We start from the raw sequence: 22,269 nt of genomic DNA, 5'->3' as shown, positions 1-22,269 counted from the left end.
AACCAATTATGGCCTTCAAAGTAGTGACAGCTAATAAAAATAACAATGAACATCATTTGATACCACATCGTGCAGAAAATGCTCAGGCGCACAAGAACTGGAGGGAAGCTCACGAAACCTGGAAGCCAGCAGCTGTCATCCACATCCCACTTTACTCTTACAGAAGTGTGCTGAATGTGTCATCGGCAAGTGCTTAAAAGCTGGAGAAATACTTAGCACTGTAAGTGACCCGTCAAGCTGGGCGTCCCAAAGTGCTTTTAGATCTGCTTCCTGCTTTGTGAACTGGGAGGGTTTCGATTCCCTGAAGTTTTCAAAACAAGACGTGGCAGCCCCTTTTTGCAAGTCAGGAGGTGACCCCCCCCCATAAATCTTTAGAAGAGATATTTGTGTCACCTCCTCCTACCCCCTTCAAACTCTACAGGGTCAAACCCACATAATATGAGCCTTAAAAGTTTTAAGTGCGGGTTCCAATCCTGTTGTCGTTGTTGCTTTTCTATACAGCCCTTCATCAAAAGATCTGTGTGGTTCACAAGATAAAAATACAAGATAAAACCACAGATAAGTAGTTAAAACAAAAACAATACAACAGGATTGAAACACCACAATACAATAATGTGTGTATATAAAAACCAGGTTGCCAGTTGTGTTTGGAATGCTGTGCACAGTTCCGATTGCCCCCATCCCAAGGAGGACATTGTAGGGATAATGGAAGTACAGAAAAAGACAACTAAATTAATCAAGAGATTGGAGCACCTTTCCTACAGAGAAAGGCCACTCAGTTTTAATTTATTATCATTATTTTCTAAAAATGGACAGAGTACATGACCACAGAATTGCAGAGTTGGAAAGGACCCTTAGAGCCCATCTAGCCTGACCCGCTGCAATGCAGGGATCACATGATAAAGGATTATACAATTATACCTGGTGTGAGTGTATTATTTTTCTCCTGAACTCAAGGCTGTCCAATGAAACAGACTGGCAGCAGGAAAGGCTGCAGCTCAAGTGTTAGAGCATCTGCTTTGCATGCTGAAGGTCCCAGGTTTAACCCCCAGGTATCTCCAGGTAGGGCTGGGAGAGAAACCTACCTGAAAACGCTGCCAGTCAGTGTAGACAGTCCTGAGCTGGCTGGAACCATGGTCTGGCTCAATGTAAGGCAGGTAGGTCCCTATGCTCCTAGATTCAGGGGAGGCCAAAGAAATCACAGCTCCACCCAGAATGGAAGGTTACGTGCCCGCAGCCTTGTAGATGGCTTTAAAATGGAATTGGACCCCACACTCCATAAATCTGCTCTGCTGCTGCTCGGAAGCAGGGGAAGACTGCAGCCTTTGTGCCCTCCTGTGAGATACCCAGAAGAATTTGGCTGTCCACTGTCAGAAACAGGATGCTGGTCTCCAGCCAGCCAGGCTCCTCGCCTACTCCGTGACAAACAGTGGACTGGCCCAACCTCATTCCTCCCCCTTGATTTCAGGCGCTTCAGAAGCCATCCACATCCATTGGGGGGGGGAGACCACCCTATGGCACTTTGATAGCAATGCAAAGATTTGGAAAACAAGCAGGATAACTAACACAGAAACTAAGAGGATGAAGACAGTAGGCTAAACATTTCACTCTTGATTCATTTTTATCATGTGCCGTTTAGTTTCACACTGCAGCCTTAGAAGCCTGTTAAATAGTCAAAGGAAAAATTGGCCTTTTTAAAAATAGAAAAAGGGGTAATATTATTTCATATTAATGGTTCCCCATTATTCATTAGAGGAGCTGCCTACCAGAGTCTGGAAGGCCAGTCACCATCCATTTATTTCAGGCTGAAAAGAATGCCATTCCAGCAGGAAGAAGAGCAGTCAAAGTGACAGGTCTCCAAAGTGAAAGGAACGGAGTGATTTTGAGAGGAGAGTCAGAAATAAGGACAATGCTGAAACAGAGGGGAGATGGAGCGAGTTGTTAAGCACAGCAGCCACCTACAAAAATATTAAGCAACACCCCCCAGCAAAAAAAGGAAGAGGTTTGTGCGCGTAATCACACATGTACACAAAAGGCACAGCACAAATTAATTCAGGGATGCGTACTTGGATCTGTGCCACCCTGCAACATGGAGCTCAATGGGAAAGCTGTTAAATTTGCAGGAGCTATGTGTGCTGTGCTTTGGGCTCCTGCACATGTAATGAGTCCTTAGATCACACCAACAAAAAATAACTGCAAATTCACAGGAAGGTCCGTGACAGCTCGATTCAGAGCTTTCAATGCAGGTTAATACAAGTTCCAGGCAGTATCAACAACACAGGCTGCAGTCCTCCTGGATTTCAACTTCCCAAACCTTTCAAGTATTAAAATTAAACGAAGATTTCAAATACAGAGACAACATGACAGTAAGGTAATGGTAATATTGTGTTTAAAAACTTAAAGCGCTGTTTTTTGTTTTGGGTGCACAAAGGCAGCTTCTACAAAGGCATCATCTGCAGTATTTGTTCTCATACTGAAGCTCACAAACACATTTCTTGTTCAGCACTGAAGACTTCCACGACAGCAGTACCACTCTGCCTTGCTCACTTTATTTCACCTTGCATCGTTTATGGGTGTGGTTACAAAAACGGGATATAGGTACTTTGGCTACAATGGTTTGCTGTGCATCAGTGTGCTTGGCAGGTGCAAGCTGTTCCCAGAAGGAAGAGGTTTGCTGTACATTTCCCCCCCTCTCTTATTTAACAAATAATATTTCCAAGGCCCAGATTCTCAGATCCTTTGTTCGCGCCTTTCCGATCGCTACTGAGTATAAACTTAATTCATAAAAAATTGAATATTTCTCAACCAAAAGAGCAGCACAGTCAAGTAGAGCAAGAGGAGATTCAGCATATCAACCTCCCCAGTTGCAGAAGACCTGAAGGCTGCGCTGCTACGACTACCTTTTCATTCCATGCAGAAACCAGGATGCTCAAGAGATACGGAGCCATCAATCATCGTTGATGCTGCAGAAACTACTATGCCCGCGTACTAAAAGGCCTCTTCCCATTCTCAGCGCTAAGCTTCAAGGATTCCAACAAGCCCTTGATCCGTTCGCTGGCTGGTCCCCTCTTCCTTCTCGTACCCTTGCTGGCATTATTTCCTGCTGATGTTAGGAGAAGGGCTGCCAGTCCCCAGCGCTGGTTGCTGCTGGACGGACCCTTCCCCGTCTGCTGCAAAAGCCAGGCGCTCTCTCTGGCCAAACTGACAAATCTTTCAAGCTGTGTTGCATTTACGTTCTTGCTGATATTAAGGTTTTGTTCAAAGGGGTTCTGTATGTGAAGAGCAGACGCTTCTGGCTTGTTTTGCTCTTTCCCCTGTATATTTGGAGAAAAAGGGGGCAGTGGTGAAAGAAAAATCATTTAACATGTGCACCCTGTATTACTGACTGCCCCGAGGCAAGCGTAAATAAGCAGAAACCCATGCAAAGTCCAAAACTGCTACCACCGCCACCCATTTACTGGGTCTTTCAAAAGAAAAGCAGGTGTTTCTATGCAAAGTTATGCAGAAGGGAGATCGGGATCTACTGGTGGATCTCTGGTAAGTTGCAGTAGATGAGCAAGAGTTTCCAACTCCCAGAAATGTAATGGCTTTTCTTGCTTATAGCAGACTGCTGAAATGAAGTAAGCTAACCAGAAATGGATTCGTGTGTGAAAGGTCTGAGTGCTCAGTTCAGTTCTAGTCCTGGGGGGGTGTGGTGTGGGGAGATATCTAGGCATAAAATATGCTCAGAGGCACCCTGTTCTACAATATTAACAGAATATCTTTTCTGCCAGGCTCTGGTTTGCAGCTCTAGCAAAAGACACCAACAATCCTGACTTTGCCTACCCCTGTACTACAGAACACAGGCAATATGCTGTGTCCTTAGAGAAGCATTTCAATGGGCAAGCCAGGATTGTGGCAGAGACAATGAACTGGGTTCAGAGGGAAAGTTCAAGAGCGGAAAGGCAGCAATTGCCACATACTCAAACACAGCAAAATTCATATTTGCATATTTCTTTCACTCACAATAACTGACAAGAGGAGAAAAGATTCAAGTTTTTGCCCCCATCTGTGAATAAGCCCAAGGAGTCTGTGCACCAGCAAAAAAATCAAAAAACGAGGGGTGGCCTTAGATGCTTTGTCCTAAGGCTATGGCCAGCAAGGCCCATTTAGATCCAACATAGCAGGGAACTAGCAAGGTATTAAAATGTTCTCCCAATATCGCTGCTCAAAAAATGTCACAAGCCACCCACATCCATTCAGCAAACAGCCCCTCTCTCACCCAAATAATACATTTGGAGGTTTCTGAATTGAATGCCAACCCATCCTGGCTGCACAATACAGTCATAGCAACACAGCAAAGCAGGAACAATTACTAATATCAATTTTGCTCCCCCTACCCCGTCTCCAATATTAAGACATTTTCATACATTAACGTAAAGACTGGCAATAAACCCTGCAAGGGTGTGAAAGTTAAATACTTTTACCTTCCTGATATTTAGTGAATACTTGTTAAAATGAAAATTTCCAAAGTATTCAAAGAAGTCGCTCAGTAGTACATCTAGAAAAAAAGGGGGAAAAGCACAGTAAGGAAAGAAGAGACCCAAGTTCAGCTCTGACTGGTGAAAAGATTTACAAGGGGGCCTTCTTACCTAGAGTTTCTGTGTTTTCTGTGGGCTTAATTTTGTTCAAGTCACTAACGAAGGTACAGTCATGACCTTCAATCACGTGCTTATCTTCTGCATCTGAAACAAAAAAGAAACACTTTTGAACTATCACATATGGACACTATAGAATTTGATAAGGGATGAAGTGAATCACATAGAAATTAGTGTGTGACAAATTATAAAAACAACCGTTCAAGCACTTCAGCATTAAAACAATTCAGGCACAGACAAAAGACAATGATTATTTATATCTCTTACTCACCCTTCACTGGAAGGTCCCAGGATGAGATACGGCATATAAAAAAGTCAATACAACTGAAACAGCAACAAATACACAAACTACCCCTTGAATGCCTGAATGAGTAAGCAGGGTCCTCATTGCTCCTAACAGTGGCCTCTCCTTTTGGAAAGACAGAGGTAGAAAGTGGTGCAAAATCCAAGCAACTGCTCCAATTTGCAATGCTTAACAGGTAAAAACTTTTACCCTCCTTCCATTGCTTTATCAACAAAAAAACAAATTGCAACCACTGTGATGTTCTGGGAGGGGTTATACTCTCCCTGAAGGAACAGGTGCATAGTCTGGAATCTCGATTTAAATCTGTAACTGGACTGCCAAGCAGCTTCTGTGGTTACAAGTGCTTATGCCTAGCTCTGGCCATTCATGGACTGGGATAACCTGGCCTCAGTCATTCATTCCAATGACCTTCCCTTCTGGACTACTGCAGTGTGCTTCATCTGGAGCTGCCCTTGAAGACTGTCTGGGAACTGCAGCTAGTGCTGGGAACTGTGAAACTTAGCTGTGAGGATATCTGGTTTTGCATTTTGATTATTTTTTTAAGTGCACTGTCTTTTCTGCTTTGTTGTATCTGCTCTGGGTCCCTTCCGGAGGAAGGGCAGGGGAAAGATCTGATAATTATTATTCCACCTGCACATGTTCATCAAATCCTCCCACTTACCAGCTAGCTCCTTCAGCTGATCCAAAGTTGGAATGATGGGGGGCTTTCTTCTTTGCAGAAAAAACAAGACCATCATCGTGAGTGAGAAATTAGTAATCCAGGGGCCAGGAATGCTGCTGGTTATGGCTTGGACCCGTGCCCAGCATCGCACACTGAACACCAGAGCTCTCACACGCGGGTCGAGGCTGCCGTAGATATACAGGAGCTCAGAGCTTTTCAGGGCAATTCTGTTAGAAAAGGAATGGAAGAGGGTCAAAGGGACAATATAGAATGTCAACAACTTATAAGTGCAACACACGAGAGTCTAAGGAGAGCCCCTGCGAACAAGAAAACTGGGAGCATGCATCCTTTTTAAAGAAATGGCAACAGACTGTTTCACAGGAGACAAAGGATCTACAACTGTAAGGCTTGCATAAACCTTTGCTGGTTTATTGCTGAAGAGTCAAATCAACACAGAATCACAATTCTCAATGTATGATGTTCTCTGAGATGGCTTATCAGGAGAGATGCAAACTTTAGAAAGGCAGAGGGCATTGCGCTTATTAGTATATCTGCTCTGCAACCCAGAAGTGGACCCATTAAGAGATACTAGGTTGTATCCAATGCTAGACATACTCAGAGAAATTAATGTTCATGGCTAACGCAGGGTTATTAATTTCAACTTTGAGTAGAACTTAATTAGATTTCGCCCACTATTTCTCCTCATAAGAATAGGGCTGTCACTCAGAAGGGTAAAGAGGGAAGCAACTAAGGCCATCTGAAACGGTATCAGGAGGCTTCAGGGAGGACTGGCAGACAGGGTCAGACACGAGTGGTAACAAAGAAGCACTGTGATCTTTCTTTGCAGAGGGCAAAACAATAGCTTTTGTCTGGCACAGAGAACTCAACATGGCAAAGTTCACAAATGCTAATCTGGTCAATAAAACATCAACACAGGTGTCTCCTGTGGTTTATTATTAAGGCAACTGTAAAGTATTCATACAATTGGTATTTCCCCTATACACGGAATTAAGAAAGGAAAGGAAAAAACGCTCAAAGGGGGAAAAAAGAAACTGTGCCAGAAATGTTATTACCAAGAGGCCTGCTCCCCCTACTGGTCATCAAGTGAAAAAACAAAGTTTTCTTTAATATCTCAACACTAATGCCCATCTGTATACTTTTTCCAGCGGTTCTCAAGTGGTTTCTCTCAGCAGACCACTTGGAAACTGCTGTTAGTCTTGGTGGACCAAGACTTTCCCCACAGACCTTCCCCACCCCTTTAGTGCTGCCATCATTGTCAAAACCAGCACCTAATTATGAGGTTAAGAAGGACCCTTTTACCTACAATTTTTTAGGGAGAAATTTGCAGGCTGCACCAATGCCACATTACAATGGACAGAGGCCAGGGCTTTGCTGGCCTGTCTGATAATCCGGCCTTGCTTGGTCAAAACAATCTGTCTCCATTGCTGGAGTGGGGTGAGGAATAAAGGGGGGGGGGAGAGATTATATTGATGCTAGCAGATCCAAATCTGCGTTTTCCTGCTGATATACATTGCCACTCTATAGCCACTTATGCACCCATATCTAAACCGAATATGGTGTGGTATACTGTATAGTGTATGGGTGGGGAACCTGCACCCTTCCAGCTGTTGATAAACTACAACTCCCATGATCCCTGACCATCAGCTGAACTGGCTGGGGTTGATGGGAGTTAAGAGCTCACCAACTGGAGATTACCTGGTTCCCTTTCTCTGGTGCAATGGATGCAGTACCAGGCTGGAAAGACATCACTAAGCTTACTGGGTATTTCTGGCTGCCCTTGCCCTGAGTTTCCTGGACGGTAGGATGTACATTTGAAAATGCTTACCTATTATTAGCTGTCAAGTCACACTGAAATCCTGAAGGCTGATGAGAAAATCGTACCAATGGACAGCGAGCATTAAGTATTTTTTGGACACCGACACACCCAGGGCCAAAGTTATCAATAAATTCACCAATCACATAAAGGGTCCTCTGCGTTGCTATTCGTTCAGAAGGTACTCTCTTCATTAGATAATCTATGTTGAAGGGACCTGTTTTCTAACACAAAAGAGACAGAATAAGTCAAACTTTCAAAACAAAGGCAAGCCCCCTGACACAGCGTCCTCTTCAGAAATTTGTATAAGATGATGAGCACTTGAAAATTAGGATTGTCACCTGCATCTTCTACCGACTTGCCTCTTTTTAGTCTCCCCCCCCCCGAATGAGCAAAATATTATTGTTACATACCTAGAACTCAAAAGATGTGGGTTATTTATTTAACATAATTTTTATACTGCTTGATTATAAAAAAACAACAACTTCAAATTGGTTTACAAAAAAGGAATAAACAATACAGTCATACCTTGGTTCTCGAATGCCTTGCGACTCAAATGTTTTGCCTCACGAATGCCGCAAACCCGGAAGTGAGTGTTCCAGTTTGCGAACATTTTTGGGAAGCCGAATGTCCAATGCGGCTTCCATGGCTTCTGATTGAGTGCAGGAAGCTCCTGCAGCCGATTGAAAGCCGCGCCTTGGATTTCAAACGTTTTTGGAAGTCGAACGGACTTCCGGAATGGATTCCATTTGTGAACCAAGTTATGACTGTACAATTATTAGTAAAAACAATGAAAACATTCAAAAACTTAAAACCAGCAATAATCTAAAAACAAAAGTGGCATTCTAGATATCTTGGTAGGCCTGTCTAAACAACATGTTTTTAGCAAAGACTACAGTGAAGGTGCCTGGCTGATATCAATAGGCAGGGAGTTCTAAAGTGTAGGTGCCATCACACTAAAAGATCGAGTCCTTACAAATGTGGAGTGGGTATTACATGGCATCTGTAACAGTGCCAGTTCTGCCAATCAAAGCTGCTGAGTGGGCATATCTTGCAAGCAAACTGTCCCCAAGTTGTTAAGGGCTTTGTATACAAAATATACTAATTTGTATACTAATAGTATACAAATCTAGTATAATAGTATACAGTAGGGACACAGGTGGCGCTGTGGGTTAAACCACAGAGCCTAGGACTTGCCGATCAGAAGGTTGGCGGTTCGAATCCCTGCAACGGGGTGAGCTCCTGTTGCTCGGTCCCTGCTCCTGCCCACCAAGCAGTTCGAAAGCACGTCAAAGTGAAAGTAGATAAATAGGTACCGCTCTGGTGGGAAGGTAAACGGCGTTTCTGTGCGCTGCTCTGGTTTGCCAGAAGCAGCTTAGTCATGCTGGCCACATGACCCGGAAGCTGTACGTCGGCTTCCTCAGCCAATAAAGCGAGATGAGCGCCGCAACCCCAGAGTCGGACACGACTGGACCTAATGGTCAGGGGTCCCTTTACTTTTATACTAATAGTAACACCTGGAACTTGGCTTGGTAGCAAATCAGCGACCAATGCATATCTCGGAGCACTGGTGTTATATGAAGCAGGGAAGAGCAGTTATATCCCTAAAATTAAATGTCCAGGATCCAAAGAGCCCCACTTCTACCTGGTTTCCACTAGCTTGTCCTGGCTTGCTCTAGATGCTGCTTCAGCTTGGGAGGGAGAGGGGCATATGGAGGCTGCAGCAGGAGAAAGGACAGAGACATGCCGCATGCAACCCCTTGGAGCCCAGCCAGTCTGAATCATGTCCAGCTCTAATGGACCTTTCAGAGGAATAGATTTAACTTTTTTTATATAAAAGCAATGCTGTTAAAGAAATGCTCTGATATTAGAAACACATGCACCATCCATATCCATGACAAGAAAAGCTGCCTCAAGGCAAAGACTGAAACTGAGCCAGTTCTCTCAGTAGAGAGAAAAACCAACCTGGAGAAAGTCAGGGCTTTCCCACATGTGACGGGGAAATGGTTTTTAAGCACACAGCCTCTGTTTACATGAGCAAAACAAGGCAGTGTTGGCCAATACACTCTGGCAAAATTACGCAAAAGGAGGAAGTGGTATATCTGGGACTCCTTTGTGCTGAGGGGCAGCATTTTATTATACTGTCATGAGAAAAATGGAACCGTGAACCGCATTACTACAGTTTGCATATGCTGCTGTTTGAGATAAGATTGGCTAATTGCATAGAGGAAATGTACACGGCTTTGCAGCTGCCTAGAACAAACCTGCTTAGTTTGCTTATCCCCGTGTGGACATTGTGTTTAACCCTTCCTGTGCCTGCGTATTCATTGTCCAGGAGCATGTTAACATGGCCACCAGCTGCAATGCAGCACACAGAAAATGCAGCCAAGTCCTAGTTTCATTGCAGAAAGCAAAGATGCATGAGAGCAGACTGTTTTGTGGGTGACGCTGATAAAAGCACTAAACGCTGTCAAAAGTTTAGGGCAGGGTGGGGAAGCGGTAGCCCTTCACATGCTGCTGGACTCCCTGAATCCATCATCCCTGACCTTTGACTCCATTAGTTGGTAGTTATGTTAAATTCTCAAAAACAATCTTTTGGAGAATATTCTTGATTAACAAGAATATTAGAGAATTTTCATTTAAAATAGGAGAATATTCATTTTAATGCATTGAAAATGATATAATTAGTTAATATACATGTTTATTCATGGGTAAACTTGTTCCGATGGCAACCAAAAACTGTACAGATACTTTTATTCAATGTGACAATGCAGGGGGTTCACATTCTTTCATTTTTTGCACGAAACTTGAAATTGAAAATTCAACGGGAATGACTCACGTTAATCACTAAGCCTGCCTCTAACCGTATATTTACCATCAACATTGAATTCTAATTATGTTGTGTATGTATGAAATGTAGCTTTTAAAGTAAAAGGAATAATTAAAATCTCAGGTTCATTTATTATTTACTAGGTTTTTAAAATGTGGGTTGTAAAACTGGTTCTTACATTAGAATTTACAGTTTGTGAAGAATATTCTCCGGAGAATTTTCTATCAGAGAATATTCTCCGCAAAATATTCTCACCCCACATCACTACTGGTTGGTGATAATGAGCACTGGGCTCCATAAACATCCAGAGAGCCACTGGTTTCCCACCCTTGACTTTAGGCTCTGGAATTCAGTGCCTTCTTTACCACTTGCAGCATAAGCAGGACTCTTCCGTTTGTCCACAATGACTGGATAAGGTACTGGTGATGCTCTAATGGCTGCTAGGAGGTCCATGCACTTGAAGATGGTGGTAATTAGTCTTTATAGTACCATCTATGTACACAGCACTCTTGAATATGAGTAATTTGTAGGATCTCCAAATTTCAGTGTCAGGGAATTCCAGGAAGTAGGGTTAGCAGGGAGGGGAAGTACACGTACACACACACACACGGTAACCAGACAATGCAATGATATTGTTTCGTACTTGAAGAAAAAGCCTTTAGTTACAGGCTGGAAATTTGGGTTGAAGCTGTAACATTAATTCATACATCAACTGCAATGCAATTCTTCTGGTGGCTGAATTGAAGATAATGTCAATAGATGCTCTCCAAGGAGCTATGTATAAATTATAAGCTTATGTTTGAGAAAGGATTAGGCCTACAAATATTTGATCCTCCATTTGAATGGAGTACGGCAAATGAAGCCATAACGTACACACGCAAGGGTAGGCTTTTTCCAGCTTAGAACTAACCTGTTGCTCAGTTGTATGAATAAACTAGTAAGTATATATACTTAAAGACTGGGAGACGTGGATGCACAAAAAGCAGCTTAAGATGAATGCACGGCATTCAGGAAGCTCAGTAACAGCTGTGCAAAATGACAAAAACAAACCAAAAAAGCTGCAGATGTCGCCAACTTTGATTTGCATCATGGCAATTAAAACAAATTTTATAATTAAAATTAATAAAAATGGTCATGATTGCAAAACAGTCATTCCACATTCTAATCAAACTACAAACCAATGGAGGATGCTGTTAGAGAAAGACCTTACCCTTTGGGTAGCATTTTTTCGGATCGCATCCAGATCCAAAAACATGTCTAAGTCACATCCCAGTTTACCAAAGCTGTTCACAGAAGAGCCAAAGGGCTTCACAATGCAGTCTGGAAAATAAGCACTTGCAATGTCTTGAATTAAAGAGCAGGTAAAAAATCGGAGCTTAGTGTTTTCTTCTGTTAGCTGATACTTCTCTACGAGCATGTACAACTGGTCGCTCACCTGCAACGACAAAAAAAGGGAGAGAGGGAACTCAGTCTCACGTTATGTGAGGCACTTGGGTGACCTTTGAGAGTTGAGAAACAGCTGCATTGTCTGCAAGGTACAACTTTACAACATAAAGCAAGCAGAGGGTAAACTCAGCATTCTTTCTTTCCAAATCCATCCGTAAAGATTATTTAAATACAAGTCCTTTAAACATCATTTCTCTCTGCACTGAACACAATAGATACTGGTTCAATGGAAGATCAACAGATTCAGAAAAGACACAAGTAACTTCTATATACAGCAATTCTTACATACTTGGCTTAAAACATCCCCTTTTGGTAGTCCTACTGGCTTAATTGTTCCTGCTATTTGGTGCTTGCTAAATTACTGTGCACTATTGAAGATTAAAAGGGATGGAATTTGTAAGCCACCACAACCTACTGACATTTTCATCCTAATATTAATCATCAGAATGTCTCAAGTTCTAACATCTACTGTTATCCGAGTGTACCAAGTGATACATTTAGCAAATATGTAAAGTCACCCTGTTCACATGTCATTAAATTATAATTGGCGGTTTACTGTGAATGTGCTAACTGTTCCTGCTTTGTTCCTCTCAACTAGTGAGTGGGAGCAGCAAGTCATGATCCTTGGCTTAGCATCACATCCAAACCAGGGGTCGTGGTTTGTTTCACTTCCAACAAACCATGTTTGGAAAGCTAAACTATTGGGGAGGAGTGAAGCAGAAGCAATCTGCTTGGTCACAGTAAGTCAGTAACTATGGCTTACTACAAAGTGCAAACACAGCCACTGTAACAGACATAAGTTAACACTATATAGCTTTGCACCCAGAATAAATGCATCGACTTTGAAGACAAAGGATGAACTTTGTCACTAAATGTACTGAGAACATACATGAGTGCAAGTTATTGGGTTCCGGAGGCATGGAAGTTCATCAGAATTCTATCAGGAATTTGCAACTTGATGATCTGTAATGGCGCACAAGGTTCGATTCAAACAACAAAATTACTCAATGCTACAAGGCTTCTCCTGCAATGTTTAACCACAAAGAATGTTGGGTGGGTCCTAGGATGTTTATGCGAGCCAATGGTGAGGCTCAGTTAACTGATTGTGTTCTCTAAAAATCTCTGTACTGTGCTGGTGATTTCATGCCAGGCAACTTGATGCAAAGAGAGTTCACTAATGATTCCTATTCCTGGAATCAAGATTTCTGAAAAAGTTAAGTTTCTTTACATGAAAATTCATTTTGATATTATACAATTTATTATTGCTGCCTCTCTCAGAAGCATGAATGGAAGCACTGTTTATAAATTTAGTTTTTCATGATCCAGATTAATTAGTAGCTACTACCAACATGAACTATCTAATCCTTCATTGAAGTTCTTTATTTTGCTTTCAGCTTCTTAGTATTGAAAATGCAAGAGCTACTTCATTATCAGTAAGCATGACCATTCTCTGTTCTATTTAAAAGATCTGGAGAAAAATCACAAATTGATATTTATTCCATTGGTAACAGTTCTATTGTATTAACAAGTATTGCACCGATTTTTCCAAAAATATTAACGGAACTATTTACTACATGCATTAAAAACCATTCACCCTCTTTCTGATCAGCGTTTCTGATTCAGCTTTTCACTTTCATATTCAACACAATTATAAAAGCTGCTTTATTTCTTATAAGAGAAATTGCAAACATGAACTTACACTGTCAGCATTACATAGGTTCGTCAGCAGCTCTCCAACTTGAATAGTTGCCTGTTTATGACGGTAAACTGGAGTCTGATTGGAAGCTTGGCTTGGTGGGTTTTTCAATGTTATTGTAAAAATTCTGGATTTAAATGGAACAGGACACTCATCCACCAACTGTACAGAACCAGTAGCATCCTGCAGTGAAGCTATACTGTCGGTCTCAGAAAATTCTACTACTGCATACATCCCCTGAAGTAATAGAAAAGAATAAATAGTAACATTTATGTAGTATGATACATAACAGATTTTATCTGTAAACATAGGCTGCGCATTAGAATGATTTTTCATTTTTTTAAACATGTTAAGACTACAGTGGTACCTTGGTTCTCAAACTTAATTCGTTCTGGAAGTCCGTTTGACTCCCGAAACATTCGAAAACCAAGGTGTGGCTTCTGATTGGCTGAAGGAGCTTCCTGCACTCAAGCGAAACTGCATCAGATGTTCGGCTTCTGAAAAATGTTCAAAAACCGGAACACTTTACTTCCAGGTTTTTGGTGTTCGGGAGCCGATGTGTTCGTCAACTACCATAAGCCATTTGAGAACGAAGGTTCCACTGTAAAGCTAAATGTTCCTCCTATGTATATGAAACTAACTGTATTTTGTAAGTTGCCTTGGGAGACCTTTGTATGCAAGTATTTTAAAATCTGCCAAACACTAATTTCCATGCTATCCACTTCTGTAAAGGATACAGATGAGTTATCGCAAGTCCATCTGCTCTTGGGTCTTTCTATTTGAATCACACAAATTCAGTTGCTAATGCTGAAAATACTTACGTAACTTTCATAGAAGAAGTGATTCTTAATGTTTCCATGAGATGACAAGTATTTGAGTAGTTTTTTCTCATTGATTTTGGATGGGCAGTTAATTAACACGGTTCTTTGTGCCTGCTCTCGTCTTTCTGCTAAGATCTTACTGAATGTCTTCTTTCTGGCGCTAATTTCAGTATCTGGATGGAAATGGAGGTGGAAACAGATTATATGAGCAGAGTTTTACAGCCTGATATCAGTACATGTACTTCATTTTTAAAAGCAAAAAGGTACGTACTACATGACAACCCCCCCCCCAAAACCCCTACATAAAAGTTTGTGTGCATTTTTGTTTTGCTACATAAAAGTTTGTGTGTGTGAAAGCACACTGTGCTCAACTGAAAACAGACCCAGGCACCAGGTATAAGAACATAAGAGGAATCCTGCTAGATCAGACCAAAGGCCCGCACCCTGCTTTCCATAGTGGTGAACCAGATGCCTATAGGGAGACATGACTGCAGTAACATTAGTATTCACAGGTGTTTGTGTAATTTGGGAATATGCGCAAAATTGCACCAACAGCTTGGTCTGTTTCTCAAGGTGCCCTTCCTCAACACCTGAAATCTATTCATGGTTAGGATGCCAGCTGTGGTGGGCATCTTGAAACAGCTCAAAACCATAGGCCTTTGGCATGACTCATCCATACCCACTTTCTCCAAAGAATCTGTGCAGGCACACTGACAGGTCTAACGCCATGGCTGCATTCAGCAGCAATGTGGGTGGTGGTGGTGGTGAATTGCTATTTGTGGTGGTGCTGGATCTCTCTTCAAACTTGAATCTTTCTGTGTATTTGAATTTCTTCACTTTAACCTCTAAGACCAAGTTCCTGTAAGCAGTACAGTTTATGATGCATTAATACAACTTATGAAGCATGTGCGTGTGTGTAGTGTATTTGAATTGTCTTCAGTCAATAAAACACTTTATACTGAACCGCGTGGGCAATGTGTTTTCTTCACTGTCAATTCTAGAAAGGCCTACGACAGGAAAAGACGAAGATTGTGAAACTTTGCTGGACTACTCTGCTGGTGCTACACAACTCAGCTGGCCACACCAGTATAGGTTCAACTGAAGCGGACCCGAAAAGGGCAACTCCATCCCTACCAGGGAAGAACAGGCAAGGGAAGATCTACATCAGGAACAAGGCAGTGGTGGTGGCGGGACAAAGAAAGCTTGACATTGGGATCTGCTGCCCGGTTGGATCCTACCGCCTGAGGCAGTTGCCTCATGGGTGGGTCGGCCCTGTATGGATGCAATATTAAAACACTATCAACAGGTGCCCTGGAGGCGATACAGTGGTACCTCGGGTTACATACGCTTCCGGTTACAGACTCTGCTAACCCAGAAATAGTGCTTCAGGTTAAGAACTTTGCTTCAGGATGAGAACAGAAATCGGGCTCCGGCGGTGCGGCAGCAGCAGGAGGCCCCATTAGCTAAAGTGGTGCTTCAGGTTAAGAACAGTTTCGGGTTAAGAACGGACCTCCGCAACGAATTAAGTACTTAACCCGAGGTACCACTGTACTGCTTTCAAGAGTATAGCCACTGGTAGCTTTATCACTCGTCCCTCTTCAAAGCCATCTTAAGTCGGCTGCCACCAGCGCGTCCCTTCGCCTCGCTGCTCACCCCCTCGAGGGTCCCTCAGCCTCTCCCCTCAAGTTCCCAAGCAGCAGGCAGACATCGAGAGAGAAGGAGGGACGCGAGGCCGGGCGGGAAGGGGCCTCCCGAGAAATCGAAACCACTTTTACCTGCCGCCGCTTCCTCGCTGCCGGGGCCCTGCGGCTCGCTCCGCGTAGCTGCCGCAGCTTCCGTGGAGCTGAACCGGTTCCCGGCGACCCTCAGCCTGGCCTCGGCGCGACGGAGGAAGCACAGACCCCGGCATTGGAGCCAAAGAGGCACTCGCCCCATGGGGGCCGCCATTCCTGAAAGAAGCGCGGGAAGGGCCCGCACTGCGCACGCGCGCGCACGACGCAGGCGGCACCTGACGGGGCGACGCGAGGGTCATTATTCCTCGGCTTGCCTGCGCGTGCGCGCTGCGAACGTTCTTTTCCCTACGACGGGAGCGCGGAGAGGGCAAATCTCCGGGGTTCGCGAGAAGAAGCGATAGATTCTCGGATAGAGTGCTTCTGAATGGGGAGGACTCCTGTCGATAAATTTGTTTGGCTGTCCTAACAACAGTGCTAAGACCCGAACTGAATGCTGGTCTCAGCCACCATCAGGGCTCCAACGCCATAATTTTTAGTAATCCTGGCTTTATTTAAGGATGGGTCACCAAAGTTGTTGCTGATAGAGCGTTTGAACTGTGCTACAGTGAACCCAATCTATTTAGGATTATGGTAAGTCCTGTTAAACTAAGCAGAATTTACGTCCAAGTAAACATCAGGACAGAGCTTAAATCTTTGCATATGAATAATAAAAAAGGCACCTGGAAATATCAGCAATAGCAACGTATCCTCAATTCTGAGCCCACTTAGCACCATTTGTAGTGACACGTGCAGCCAAACTGAGAAATGAGATTGAATTTTGTAGGAATGGACTTTATAAAGTAACAATATGATAAAAACAAAAGCAATGTGATAAAAATAAAAAAAAAAACCTATAACACGCTGCCTGATAAGGAGGTATCACCGGAATGTCCAACAGGTTGATCGTGATCTACTGGTAGATCCCCGCGAGGTTTTGGTAGATCGCGGTCGATCCCTGGCTCTCTTTCCCTAGCGTTGTTAAAACTGACTCCTAACCCCCCCCCTCACCCCGCCCTCCATTGTTGTCTTATCTCTGGAAGGGAAAGATGGAGCTTTCTCTGTGTTGCTGTTTTCCCCTATAGCGATCTTTTTGTGAGTGACTTTACCCCTTTGTCCCTTGCCTTTAAGCCCCCCCAAACCGGAGGTTCACCCCAAAGCTTTTCCTTTAACCCCTGCCCCATGGGGCTTTTGTCCTCCCTAAAAAAAGCTCAAGAACTTTGAGCTAAATCCCTAAAAAACGGGGATAAATCACTGCCAGTTTTTAATTCTGAAAGTAGATCGCAGTGTCTTGAGAGTTTGCCACCCCTGATGTATCAGACCACTGGTCCTTTTGGCATCAGCACATTTCAGACCGGGGGCCTTCCCCAGCTTTGCTTAGAGATGCCTGGAATTGCATTTGAGGACCCTTGACTGCAGGGGATGTGTTCCACTACCAAGCTGCAGTCCTGTTCCCATCCTTAGTAGGTCATTGACTAGGTGTGTTTCTATAATGTTCAACTTCAAAGGGCAACTGGATTCCACAGAAGACAACAGTTGCAGGGAACAGGGGTGCCTTTCCAGACTCCTACACTTTGATGGCATGCTGCACCTGCTTAAATTTCCCCTTCTGACTTTGGGCCATTGTTAGATTTTTTTGCTGTCTGAGGTGAAGAGATGAAGCTGCTACCATTGCTATTCGTCCATTTATTTGTCCCTTAACTGTGGTCCCCTTATGGCTCATTCACCTGCCCCTGGTCAATTTCCTAGTCCTCAAGAATAAGGGGTAAAGTGTGTGCTCTTAAACAATATTATTATTAATCCAACAAGATGAACACATTATTTGTGAAATATACAAATGAAAAGAATAAAACATGAAATCTTTGCAATAATTTTGCCCACAGTTGCATCAATAATATTTATGTCAATTACATTTTTATATTCAGCACTATGTGGAGAGAGAGAGAATGGGGACAGGACATCTTGTTAAATGAAAAGGTAACATATACACTTAGATATATTCATTATGAGGAACATATTTTTTCCAGCGGTATCAGCTGCTGGAAACCAAGAATGTTATTGCACTCAGGTCATACTCTTGGCTTTCCACAGGCCAGGATGAGAATAGAGTGCTGTGCCAGATGAGCCATTGGCCGGATCCAGCAGGACTCTTCTTCTGTGCTTTTCTTCAGAGCAACTCGTGTATTGTGCACAGGTTTCCTCAAGCAGCCTCTGCCAATGCACTGCCCTAGAAATGTTTTGGACTATAACTTCCATCAGCCCCAGCTAGATTTGAGCCAAAGGACAGGTAAACTGGAGCAACATTTGTTCATCCCTAAATTGTAGCCCATATTCGTCACCTGTGGGGATGCTTTAGACAAAATGGGCAGGACTGAGGAACCTGCATAGCTGCTGTTGGACTCCATCTCCCATCAGCCCCAGGCAGCATGGCCAAGAGTGACGGATAATGGAAGCTGGAGCACAGCAACACCCAGAGGGCCACAGGTCTCCCTTCCCTATCACTCTATTGCTTGGGAAATGACAGTCTGCCTCTACTTCCATCTATTCTCTAATTTCCCCAACTGAAATAAAACACTAGCTAGTGATTTGTGCCCAGTGCACAATTTGACTGAAGTAAATTAAGGTGTTCTAAGGGTGTATAAGTGATCATGTTAACCACTGCCTGTTTTCTCAGGCTTTTATTTTACCTCATCAAAGCGATGGTTATCCCAAAGATAACTGGATCTTGACTAGTCTCATGAATGATCCCTGAGGGATTTTGCTGTCCATCCAAAGCTTCCTTTGCCGCGCGTATTATCTGGATGCTTCCAGAAGGAGGAGTCTTCTGCGCATGGGTCCCATTGAGCAGGCAGGAGTCACCACAGCAGGACTGTCTGGGTGGCCAATTATGACACCTGTGCACGTGAGCCTGGAGGACTGCTTTCAGTTTCCACACCCAGAAATCTAGGTGACCACCCTTCCTGTTTTTCAGGGGACATTACTTGTTCTTGAAGACTGGCTGAAGGAATCATTAGAAGTGCTTTCGTGAAATAATCATGAAAGGCCTAAAGACTGTGGTAGACACTATTAACTTTATTACAGGGTTCCTAAACTGTGCTCTGCAGATCACCAGTGGTCCAGAGATGCTTTCTAAATCCCTTTTTTGTCCAGGAAAGCAGTCTCTCCTGGGCACTGAGGGTTCAATGCCTGCTGAGCAACTCTCATGCCTCAGTCACTTATAATTTGGTCCTCTTTGCGCTGGCAGCAATAAAAGATCAGGAAGAAGGAACTGGATAAAATTGCAGTAAACTGTAAGGGAGATTCAGATGTCTAAATAGAAATATGTTGTATGAAGTTGTAGAGGCACCCCATTTACAGTCTCGCTTACAATATACAGTTCTGATGGCTTCTGCAGAGCCTTTATGTTTTTATATATTTTTTATATATTTATATATTTATATATATATTTATATATTTCCTTTTGATATGTGTCTGTATAGTTTTGTCATGGTCTTTGGCTAGTACAATAAAATACTAGTTTTGCCACCCTTTTTGCCAGTGGTTCCTGGTGTGCCTGTAAAAATACAACTAAAAATCATACTGCATATAGATTAGCCAATTGCAGTTGCTGCAACAGGCAGGGAAATCATTAAGTGGTCCACCAAGACACACTGCAATTTTCAAGTGGTCAGTGGCAGGAGGGGCGAAGTTTTATCTGTCTTCTCAACATGCCATCTCAAATTCTCCCACCAACAATACATGCAACATGTTTAATTCATCCAGTTTGAAAACCATTCCCAGAGTTACCGTAAGGAAGTATAATACAACTCGAACGATGCGTTGTGCTCTTGTCTGGCCATTGTGGGAACAGAACGCCAGACTAGATGGACCTTTGATTCAACAGAGCTTTCATTATGTTCTGAAAGCACATCAGCTTAAACTATTTTGGCTCTTCTTTGTTGTCCCTATTGTTCCCTGATGAACACGCTGCACCACTTGTGGCCCCTTCTAATGAGTCTAACGAGAGAGGTTGCTAGATCATTTTTTTGGGCTGCTCAGCTGATTCTGACATGCTTCATCCACACCCATTTGCTGTCTTGGGTCATTTGCTGGCTGCAGTGTGTCTCAATGGAACAGTGAACCCCACCCATCTGAGATAACACAGTTGCAGCCCTGATGATTAAGGAACCCATGATCACGCCAGTGGGGTTACTGATTCTCGGCTCATTTCAATATTTGATTCACCCCTTACATCTACTGTCAGGTGCTGTTGCAGTTGATCAAAAGTAACCAGGCAGGACTCCTGCCTGTGTTTTACAGGCTTTATTTTGGTGCAGACTATTTACAGTGAAGAGCCCCAAAACTCATGTCTGGCTCAATCGCTAGCAGAATCCGGGAGTGGTCTTTTTTTGTACCTCCCCCAGCATAAAAGTTTTGTTAACCCCACCCGTCTCCGCCCCTCTCTGCGCCGCAGACTACTGCGCAGGATGGGTGATGGCAAGGGCATGCTTCCCTCCTCTCCGGTTTGCTCAGGAGCCGCGTTTAGGCTCTCACTAGCATCCTCTGGTCCTTGCACCTTTTCCCCACTGGAGGTGGGGCTTTCCTCCTCCCTGGAAGAGGAACTGCTTCGCAAGATTTTCGGAGGCTCCATGTAACACAACTGCTGTTCTATTTCTTACCTCTGTGCCGATGGCAGTTCCCGGACATCTACAAACCAGTTAGAGGTTGGGATAGGAGTTACAGAGAGTTTTGGCATTGCTTTGTCAAGATAAATCACATAATTTGAGGGCAGGGGGGTGGGTGGGATCTTTTTCAGACTGGGGGCCACATTGCCTCCTGGGCAACATGCTAGTGTTGGGCAGAGCCAGAGACAAAAGTGGGCTGTGCAGAAATAAATAAATTTCACATTTGTTCAGAAGGCTAGTTTTTTACACACTCACACCTTCCATTCAGGCAAGCAAGAGGCATTGTAAGACCAAAGACACAGTCCGCCCAGGCAGAACCATTTGAGGAATGCCATAAATGCAATATTTCTCTAAAACATGTATCCTACATTACAGTCCTTGTTCTCATTCCTTTGCTTATATTTCAAGTCCTGCCTGCGATTTCTATTTGACCGTAATATTTTCTCAGATAATCTGAAAAGGGTCTCCATTCTTCTACAAGCATTTCTTCTTTGGGGTCTCTTACTTTTGCTGTCAGTTTCGCCATCTCCGCCGTAGTCCATAGGCTGCAGTGTGGCCAGGGGAGAGGAGGAGGCATGGCCTGGAGAGAGGGCCAAGGGCCAGATACAGAGACCAGGAGTCTCCGAGGCCTGAGGTTCCCCACCCCTGTTGTAAACAGGCCATGAATAGTCAAATGCTGCACAGCCCGTGCGCTCCCAAACCTTCCAGTGAAACACAAAGGCATGAGATATTCCACTTATTTATTTATTCCTTGTATTTGTAGTCTGCTTTTCTTTCAAATCTATCCCAGGGTGTTAAGGAAGTCCAATGAAGTGCAATTACACAACTCATATTCTACCAACTATTCCACCCACCGCCACTTATAACAGTTTGCAGAGTTACCCCAGAGCCGTTCCTTTTGCAGGATTAGCCGTCAGCTCGGAGCTTGTCTTTATGATGGGTAATTCAACCCCACCCACAGAGTCCAGCCGCTGGTATTTAGGTAAGCAATCAAGTGACAGATGCGTCACCTGATTATCACACAGGAATTAAAACCAATGTCTCCCACACTTTTAACTGTATACAGTGTGTGTGTGTCTAATGCTGAAGCATCTGTCTTTTAGGTAATACTGTATTTTTCCGTCTATAAGACGCCCCCATGTATAAGATGTTCCCTATTTTGGGGGACTCAGATTTAAGAAAATGGGGGAGATGTATCTGTGTATAAGACACTCCTTAATTTTTGACATTGTTTTTTAGGGGAGAAAACCTAGTCTTATACACGGAAAAATACGGTACTTTACATGCATTGGCAAACCTGGAATAGCTCAGTCAGTAGAGCATGAGAATCTCAGGGTCGTGGGTTTGAGCCCCACATTGGGCAAAAGATTCCTGCATTCCAGGGGGTTGGACTAGAGGATCTTTGTGGTCTCTTTCCAACTCTACAATTCTGTCATTCTATGATGATGGAGTCCATCTCAAAATCCCACTGTGAAGTGAAAAAACCCGAGAGATTCCAGACAAAAGTCACAGATGCTCTAGAACAGAGAACCACTAGTCTGATCTGGCCCGCCATGTGCCCTATCCAGTGCCCTCCGCCAGCCCTGCAGCCCAATTTTTTCTGGTGG

The 22,269-nt window shown here is 43.5% G+C and overlaps 1 protein-coding gene across 1 annotated transcript; it reads right to left on the bottom strand.

Annotated features, from left to right (window-relative positions):
• Positions 1-732: 732 nt before the first annotated feature.
• MTPAP (mitochondrial poly(A) polymerase) lies at positions 733-16,207 on the bottom strand. Its single transcript, XM_081882448.1, has 9 exons — positions 16,005-16,207; positions 14,230-14,402; positions 13,412-13,645; positions 11,477-11,701; positions 7,449-7,660; positions 5,603-5,829; positions 4,632-4,724; positions 4,467-4,540; positions 733-3,314 (listed from the first exon to the last, which is right to left on the bottom strand). Exons 1-9 carry the CDS (start codon positions 16,174-16,176, stop codon positions 2,976-2,978), a joined length of 1,749 nt encoding a protein of 582 aa, XP_081738574.1. The 5' UTR covers positions 16,177-16,207; the 3' UTR covers positions 733-2,975.
• Between the last annotated feature and the right edge of the window lie 6,062 nt (positions 16,208-22,269).

This window comes from Podarcis melisellensis, assembly GCF_964234715.1.
Source record: "Podarcis melisellensis genome assembly, chromosome: 12".
Classification (NCBI taxonomy): Eukaryota; Metazoa; Chordata; class Lepidosauria; order Squamata; family Lacertidae; genus Podarcis; species Podarcis melisellensis.
This window is presented reverse-complemented; position numbering and strand designations above follow the sequence as displayed.

What these genes read in the sequence shown, in the direction of transcription:
- MTPAP (XM_081882448.1), bottom strand. Translation starts at nt 16,176, where the DNA reads ATGGCGGCCCCCATGGGGCGAGTGCCTCTTTGGCTCCAATGCCGGGGT. An exon ending in AGAAAACACAGAAACTCTAG is followed by an intron (nt 4,541 to 4,631) that starts GTAAGAAGGCCC and finishes CTTTTTTTCTAG; the next exon opens with ATGTACTACTGAGCGACTTC. An exon ending in ATTCACTAAATATCAGGAAG is followed by an intron (nt 3,315 to 4,466) that starts GTAAAAGTATTT and finishes CCAAATATACAG; the next exon opens with GGGAAAGAGCAAAACAAGCC.